Source organism: Grammomys surdaster, unplaced genomic scaffold (assembly GCF_004785775.1).
Source record: "Grammomys surdaster isolate TR1022 unplaced genomic scaffold, NIH_TR_1.0 316, whole genome shotgun sequence".
NCBI classification, from domain to species: domain Eukaryota; kingdom Metazoa; phylum Chordata; class Mammalia; order Rodentia; family Muridae; genus Grammomys; species Grammomys surdaster.
In genome coordinates this window covers 319,519-328,044 of record NW_021604735.1, presented here as the reverse complement: position 1 = coordinate 328,044, position 8,526 = coordinate 319,519, and the positions used below count along the sequence as shown (strand labels likewise).

At 55.4% G+C, this 8,526-nt stretch overlaps 1 protein-coding gene across 3 annotated transcripts; it reads left to right on the top strand.

Moving 5' to 3' along the window:
- The first annotated feature begins 3,248 nt into the window (after positions 1-3,248).
- On the top strand, positions 3,249-8,395 carry Gnb2 (G protein subunit beta 2). Of its 3 annotated transcripts, none has more exons than XM_028777821.1 (10): positions 3,249-3,416; positions 5,706-5,851; positions 6,107-6,145; positions 6,265-6,371; positions 6,613-6,676; positions 6,757-6,919; positions 7,018-7,084; positions 7,323-7,524; positions 7,618-7,834; positions 7,914-8,395. In XM_028777821.1, the coding sequence occupies exons 2-10, from the start codon at positions 5,795-5,797 to the stop codon at positions 8,018-8,020; spliced, it is 1,023 nt and encodes a 340-aa protein (XP_028633654.1). In that variant the 5' UTR covers positions 3,249-3,416; positions 5,706-5,794; the 3' UTR covers positions 8,021-8,395. The 3 variants fall into 3 exon arrangements, with proteins under 3 accessions (XP_028633654.1, XP_028633655.1, XP_028633656.1); XM_028777822.1 differs by lacking the exon at positions 3,249-3,416 and adding an exon at positions 4,810-5,024; XM_028777823.1 differs by lacking the exon at positions 3,249-3,416 and having other exon boundaries at positions 5,074-5,851.
- The last annotated feature ends 131 nt before the right edge of the window (positions 8,396-8,526 follow it).

Genomic DNA, 8,526 nt, shown 5'->3' with positions numbered 1-8,526 from the left:
TGTATGTGTGTATGTGTGTATGTGTGTATGTGTGTATGTGTGTATGTATGTATGTGTGTGTATGTATGTGTGTGTATGTATGTGTGTGTATGCATGCATGCATGTATGTATGTATGTATGTATGTATGTATGTATGAAAACACCATAATGGACTCCACAAAGATATATGTACCTTCGGACAATGTGATTTTTTTTTTTTGAGAGATGGTCTCTCTGTGTAGCCTCGACTGTCCTGGAACTCACTCTGTAGACCAGGCTGGCCTCCAACTCAGAGAACGACCTGCCTCTGCCTCCCAAGTGCTGGGAACAAAGATGTGTGTCACCACACCACTGTTTTGTGTGTGAGCAGTTTTCCTGCAGGTATGTCTGTTCATCAGATGCATACCTGGTGCCTACATGAGTGGTGAGCCTCCATGTGGGGTCCTGGGAATCGAACCTGGGCCCCTTGCAACAATAACAAGTACTCTTAACCACCTCTCCAACCCCATGATTGTTGATCTTGATTGCCAACTTGATAGGGGTTAGGGCCACCCAGGAGACAAGCTTCTAGGTATGTCTGAAAAGGTGTTTCCAGAAAGACTCAGTGGCAGTGGGAAGACCCACTTTGAGTATGAGAGGCACCATGGCTTCATCTGAGGCCCTGGACTGAATAAAAAGGAGAAAGCCAGCTGAACACCAGTGTTCATCTCCCTGCTTTCTGACTGTGTGTAAGCAACTGTGACCTGTCCCTCAGGCCCCTGCCTTTAAGCTCGCTCCACCACAGTGGACTGTATCCCCTCAAACCGTGAGCCCGAATGAACCCTTCCTTAAGTTGCTTCTGTCATAAAAAGCAAAGCAACCAACCCAGAGCATCGACCCTCATTTGACTTTCACAATGGCCTTCTGTCTTTCTCCCTATAGACCACAGGCTCCTTGCAAGGTGAGCTGCTGCACCCGCAGTGAATAGGACCGGGTTTCAGTAACTATTGGCTGGATCAACTAAAACAGGGGAACCCATTAACACTGAAGTCAGCTTGAGAGGACGCAGCTCTGCCAAGACTGGCTTGAGGCAGCTCACTCATCTACGTGACTTTAAGGAAGTCACTTCGGCCTTCTGTACTTTGAGGAAACCGAAGTAAAATTATCTATAAAGTCTTTTCCAAACTGTAATGTTGAGCCTGTTAGCTACATAAGTCATGGGCTTCGTAAGTGCGCGTGTGTGGCCTGTGCATAATGAATGCCAATTAAAGGAAAAGGTGAATGAGTGGAATGGCTAGTGCTGTTTTGCTTCCCGTCCGGTGCTTTTGAGACAGGGTGCTGTTATGGAGGTCTGGCGTCACAAATGTGGGCTACCGCTTCTGGTGCCTGCGAGGTTTAAGTGGGCAGAGGGGGATGGGATCTTCCTCAATTACTTTGCGGCTATTTTACATGTATGAATATTTTGCGTTTATGGACATGTGTGAATTGCATGTGTACGTGTCTGGTGCATCAGAAGAGCACATTTGATTCCCTGGTGCTGGAGTTACATAGAGAACATTCTAAGCCACCATGTGGGGCCTGGAGACTGACCACTGGTCCTCCTGAAGAGCAGTAAGTGTTAACTGCTGCTCCCTCTCTATTTATTTATTTATTATTTATTTATTTATTTATTTTGTTTTTCGAGACAGGGTTTCTCTGTGTAGCCCTGGCTGTCCTGGAACTCACTCTGTAGACCAGGCTGGCCTCGAACTCAGAAATCTGCCTGCCTCTGCCTCCCAAGTGCTGGGATTAAAGGCGAGCGCCACCACCGCCCGGCGCATGCTCCCGCTTTAATATCTGAGATAAGATCTCTCACTAAACATGAGAACTCTCACATGAACATCCTGACTGAGTTAGGCTGACTGACCTGCAAGCATTCAGGGATCTTCCCTTCCTTGCCTGCAAGTGTTGTGGCTATAGGATTGACCACTGTGCCTGGACTTTTTCCTTTTACTTAGTTTTCTGGCATCAAACTCAGGTTTGCATGCTAAGCACTTTGATGCTGGAGCCATCTCTCCACCCCTTCCCCAACACACTTTTTGACACAAGGTCTCTTGTGGCTTAGGCTGGCCTTCAACTCAGTATGTGGGTGAAGACAAGTGTGAACTCTCAATTCTTCTGTCTCTGACAAGTATATTCTACTGTATACTCCACTACAGTATACTTTGAATAGTGTGTTTTGATCTCCTAAGCTCCGAGGGCTGTTCCGAAGGCCACAGGACAACTCGGACTTTGCCAAAACATTTTCACAATCTATGGAGGCCAATCCAGGAGACTTGAGGATAACCCGTTTAGCAGATATGGAAATCCAGGCTCATTTTTACGTTGTGTTCCCTTGGTGTGGGTGCCCCACAGTGTAGTTTCCTTCAACGGCTGCACAGTGAAGTTATTAAAGTTGAGACTGTGTCTCAGCTCTGCAACCTGAGTCCATAGTCAGTATCCTGAGGATCAATAAACAAAAGTATTGTCGAGAGCTGTGGTCCCGTTGGTGCAGTGTTGGCCCAGCATGCATGAAGCCCTAAGTTCCACGCTACATAAATTAGGTACACGTATGTGTACCTGCAAATGAACTCGGTAGGTGCAAGCAGGAGGATTCTCAGTTTAGGGTCATCCTGGGCTGTGTGGTAGGCTCATGATGCTCTATCACAAAAAAAACCCCAAAAAACTCGTTTAAGTATGCAAATCAATAAGAGGCCTAGTCTAGGGAGCCTACAACTCCCCACAGGGCTGCGTTTGAAGAATTGTCTGGGTGTAATTCCTTCTAACTTGCATTTTATGGGATTCTAATGGTCACCAACCACTCGCTGTCTTTTTCTGCCCGGCTGTCCTGCACTGGTTTAGACTTCTCTAGCTCCGCCTCCGGGGAAGGGCGTGGCCTCACCAGAGGGGGCGTGGCCAAGGCGAGAATTGGGCCTTCTTGCCTCCAGTGTGGAGCCGCCCAATCCGGGGGGGGGGGGTTTGAGGAGATTTATCACGTGACCGGGGAGTTTTTTTTTTTTTTTTTCTTTTTTTTTTACCCTCCCTTATGCCTATACCACTTCTGCTGTCCCTAGGGGGGCTGTCTTGCTCTTTTGCAGGAAGTAAACTACGTCTTGTGATCTTTGATGAGTTAGAAAAAACGTCAAATTGTGCTTTTATTGTGACTGAGTCAGTTTTTGACCCTGGAGTGGTGCTTTTGCCTTTAGGCTCCCCCCTCTGGGGTAGTTGGTCTCGTCCAGCCTGGCCCTGGGCGCGGCGGCGACGGCCGCGTCACTGGCGGGCGGGATCCCTCCGCTCTGGGGAGAGCTGCGCTGGACGGTTGAGTTGGGGTGACTGAGGAAATCCATCCGCGTCGCCGCCGCTGCCGCCTCCGCCGCGGAGGAAGACAGGACCTCCCGCGCTCCTGCAAGCGACCCCTTGGCAGAGTCCCACCACCTCAGGTACCTCCGCTGACAAAAGGAGTCCTCATCTCCCCCAGCCCCAAATTCCCACGGGTGTGTGTGTGGCAGGGGGAAGCCTCGGTTCCTTCTGTCTCCCGGGTTTGGCTGTTGGGAAACGGACGTAACTCCCCAGACCTCCCTCCCTTCCTCTGGCCCGGTCGTTTCCAAACCCGGAAGGGGAACTGGGGCGGGGGGGGGGACCCTCGCTTCAATAATGCATGCCCTCCCTGCAGTATCAGTGGCAATTTTTTTTTTACTCTAGACCCTCATCCCAGCCCCCGCCTGCCTCTTGCTTCCTTAATAGTTGGGGGGCTAAATTCCGGGTTTCTTCTAAGTCCTGTCCCGCCCCCTTTCCCCACCACCACCCTGCTGCCTGCCCCTGGGTAACAACCCTCGTGCCCACTCGTTTCACACCCTTGCTTGTATTCCCCTTGCAGAACTCTAGAACCCTAGGAGCTACAGCTAAGGCCTCAAGGCCACCCTTGTCTTCGTCTCCACCCTACTGTCTCTTGATTGGGGCTCTAGCAGTGTTTTCTCAGTCCCGAACCCTAAACTGGAGATCTCAGCACTTTATTCTTTTTACAAATCCCTACCCCAGGTCTGGCACCTAGTCGCCTGTCCCCTTCGCCCAGCTTTCTTTTGGGCAAAATGGAGGTCCTACGAGCTAGAGGGCCTGGCCCACTGCACTTCGCAGCGCGGCAGCAGCCTGCGCCGTCCAGCTGCCAGATCTGAGGACCCTCTCTTGTCTCTCACACCTGCGGAGGCGGTGGCACCCCTTTATTGTTGGGGGGCTATGGTTGCTTTATCCCTAGAATCGAGGAGCTGCTGAGGGATCCTTGGAGGGTAATGGGGATCTATGGGCTGGGAGCGTGGCCCCCGACCCAGTGTCTTCTTCCTGGCCTGTTTTCCTTCTGCCTCAGGCCTGTGTCATTGAGGCCAGACCTGGGCTGCTGGCAGCTGGAAGGAAGGGGCTTTTGTCCACAGCTGGAGTGGGGTGGGAGCTGTGTCGTTGCCCCCTCCCACCTCATGTTGGAGGGGCATCTTCTGGCACTGGCGCAGAAAGCTGAACTTACGGAGGGGAAATATCTTCGGGGAAGAGGAACGCCCAGTGGCTGGGGGAAGTGGGAGCTGGGTGGGGGACGCCTGGGTTGCCAGAGTGCAGTGTACACGGCCAGATCGCACAGGTGTCCCGGGAAGGCAGGACGTCCGAGGCTGGAGTGGTGCCAGCTAGGCCTCGGGGGCTCCTGGGCGCAGAGCTGGGCTCTAGGGGTGCCTAGGGGCATCGGGCCGAGCCGCCTGGGGCCGCTTGCCGGCGCCTGGGAGAGAGCAGCTCCGCGCCCCGGAGCCAGGGGCCTCTCTTCAGAGCCCTAATTACTTCTGAGAGGCTCCCACGGGCTTTGTGCGGGCGCGGCGGGGCGGACGACCTCGGCGCTGAATGGAGCTGGCGGCTTGGGGGCTTGCTTTCCCCGCTACTCTCACACTGACCAGCGGCTAATGGGGTGCAGCCGGCCCGGAATGGGGATTATCCCGGGTTGAGCCGTCCCAAACCTATTAGTGTTCAATCGGCTTTCCCCAAATCCCGTAAACAGCCACCCTGGCCGGTTCTGGGTAAGAGGAGGGAGACTAGGTCGGGCGGGGGCGATGGGGGCCGGGGGTGGGGTCACCCACCCTACAGGTCTCTGCCGCGGATGCGGTTGCCTTGGCAACGAGGCTAGGGTGGGGGCACTTCACCAATGAGGTGCTCTCAGTCCGGGTGACGGTTGCCTAGGCAACCCCACGAACAGCCTAGCTTCTCCCTTCATTCCCCCCCCCCATCACCACCTCTGTCTTAGCTGGGGGTGTGTGTGGAGGGTGTGCGGTGTGTGGGGGTGAATTTAAAGAGGCACCGCCCCTTTTTAAAATTAGGTGCTGGGAGGGCGGCGCCTTGTGCGGGCTGGGGCGGACGCCAGGTCTGTTTTCGAAGGGACTCTCCCCCCCACCCATCCCCAGTTCCTGCCGCCCGAGTGTCCCGCCCGGGCTGCTGTCCGAGGGAGGGGTTTCCCCTGCTCTTCCTCTTGCACTTCCCACTCCGTTTCCGGGGGCCTGGGAGGAAGATTGGGGAAGTCGTTTGTTCCTTGGCAACGTCTCTTGGGTACCGGAGACCCCGAACCTTCCCCTGGTACCACGTCCTCTGCTGCCCCTGCCCAGCAGACCCTTTCCTGGCCGCGCGCTTCCACCCCGCCTTTCCCTGCTGCTTCCCGGGCCGTCTTGGGGCCTGACGTCAGCCTTGCATTCCCCCCCCCCTCCCAGGCCTCGGGCCAGCGGCCAGGAGCTGCCTCCCCCAGCCCCCGTCCCGCGGCCCCCAGCCGCCCCCAACCCCGCCCCACGGGCCCGGCGCCATGAGTGAGCTGGAGCAACTGAGACAGGAGGCCGAGCAGCTCCGGAACCAGATCCGGGTGAGGGCCTGGTGGCTGTGATGGAGAGGCCGATCCCGGCCAGGCGTGGCTTGAGTGTGCTGCTTCCCTTTGACCTGAGCGTTGCCTGTGGCCGGTGTGTCAGTGTGTTGCAGGGTGGGAGGAGAAAGGGGATCCTAGTCTCCAAATGTCTCCAGCTCATATTCCCCCTTGTCTTCTGTTTTCTTTACTCTTTCTTTCTTCACCTCTGCACTCGATTCTCTCCTTCTCCTCTCTCGCACTGCCCATCACTTACAGGACGCTAGAAAAGCATGCGGGGATTCCACACTGACCCAGGTGAGGTGCCTACAGAGCTATCCTGGGGCCTTGAAGGATTGGGGGGGGGGGTTGTTGGATGGCCTTTTCTGTTGCTTGGGTCTCCTTGTATCACCTCAGTCTCCTCTCCGTTGTTCCAGATCACAGCTGGGCTGGACCCAGTGGGGCGAATTCAGATGAGAACACGGAGGACCCTCCGTGGACACCTGGCAAAAATCTATGCCATGCACTGGGGGACAGACTCAAGGTGTGTGTGTGGCCTCTGCTTTAGCGTCCCTAGGTTCTGGGGTGATTTTATATAATGGGCAGAATGACCATACAGGGTATGGGGGGACCCACAGGTCTGGTGGGAAGAACCTAGAAGACCAGTGATCCAGGGTCATACTGAGAAGATTTGGGGGAATGCTTCTAAAAAACTTCTCTAGACAGGGAGGGTTGGGGGTCCTCTGTCTTCCATACCCTGAGCTGTCTGCCTTCCCTGCCGCCAGGCTGCTGGTCAGCGCCTCCCAGGATGGAAAGCTCATCATTTGGGACAGCTACACCACTAACAAGGTAAAGCTGGCAGCAAAGTGGGTGGGGTAGGGCTTGCCAGTCCCTGGCTGACTTTGACTAGGGGTGCTGCTCTCCTCTAGGTCCATGCCATCCCTCTGCGCTCCTCCTGGGTCATGACCTGTGCCTATGCCCCCTCGGGGAACTTTGTGGCCTGTGGGGGTTTGGACAACATCTGCTCCATCTATAGTCTCAAGACCCGAGAGGGCAATGTCAGGGTCAGCAGAGAGCTGCCTGGCCACACTGGTGAGTGGAGCCTGAAAACTAGGCAAGGACATTGTCAGGGGAAGGGACGACATCCACTGTCCTCACTAAAATGCCTGACCACAACCCCCTTTCTCAAGGGTACCTTTCATGCTGCCGCTTCCTGGACGACAACCAAATCATCACCAGCTCTGGGGATACCACCTGGTGAGACTCTGCCAGGCTGGGTTCCCTGCCTTCGGGTGATCCAGGGCCTAGCTGATGGCACACTTCTGAGCACCTAGTCTTCCTCTCTGGGTGGCGGCCAAGTGGTTCCCCTACCTACCCTGTGGGGTTCCAGGTCCTCTTTGCAGAGGGCCCTGTCAGGGTTGGGCTCAGATGCTAGGAAAGCCAGGGATTCTGTCCTTCAGTTCTTTCCTGATCCTTCCTCCTGTTGCCTCTCCAGTGCCCTGTGGGACATTGAGACAGGCCAGCAGACGGTGGGGTTTGCTGGACACAGTGGGGATGTGATGTCCCTGTCACTGGCCCCCGATGGCCGCACCTTTGTGTCAGGTGCCTGCGACGCCTCCATCAAGCTTTGGGATGTTCGGGATTCCATGTGCCGACAGACATTCATAGGTCATGAATCGGACATCAATGCCGTGGCTGTAAGTCAGGAGGAGCATGGTGGGCGGCCCCTGCATCCCACACCCTGACTTGCCCCACACCCTCCCTCATCATCTCTGGCCCACATCTTGCAGTTCTTCCCCAATGGCTATGCCTTTACCACGGGATCAGATGACGCCACCTGTCGCCTGTTTGACCTGCGGGCCGATCAGGAGCTGCTCATGTATTCCCACGACAACATCATCTGTGGCATCACCTCGGTTGCCTTCTCGCGCAGCGGCCGGCTGCTGCTCGCTGGCTATGATGACTTCAACTGCAACATCTGGGATGCCATGAAGGGTGACCGTGCAGGTGAGGACTTGGGGCTCACAAGGCAGAGGTGGCAAGTGTGGGCTACACTAGTTTCTACGGCCTTCTCTTTCTTCTCCAGGTGTCCTCGCTGGCCATGATAACCGTGTGAGCTGCCTTGGGGTCACAGATGATGGGATGGCCGTGGCTACAGGCTCCTGGGACTCCTTCCTCAAGATCTGGAACTAACCTCCCCATCCCCAGATGGGCCCAGGCAGGGAGCAGCCCTGCCCATGCCCACACTACAGGCCCGGAGCTTTGGGGCTGGGTACACGTGCCAGGCCTCCCTCCCTGGGCTACAGGGCCTTGGGTCCTGCTCCCACACCCAGGTTTGGTTCCTCTCGGGGGGGCCCCCACCATGGAGATAAAAGTCGGGGATGGAATGGGGGAAGAGGAAGGGCAGGAAAGCCCTCACCCTTTGCTGCCCTGGGGCCAGGGCCTCACCCCTCTGGAGGGCCAGAGGCAGGAGGTGGAAACTCCAGGGGCTGGCTTTTTTAACTGGTTTTATTTTAATTTTTATTATATTTTCAGTTTTTCCATAAAGGAACCACTTCCAACTCTGTATCTAGTCTCCTTGTTTGCTGTCCCCCTTGCCTCTAGAAAGCAGACAGGCAGTGGGTGTTGGGCTCCTCTAAGCTCTATACAGAGGGTACCCCATTCTTGCTCTACATAAGGCCGAACGAGGCCAGCATTTC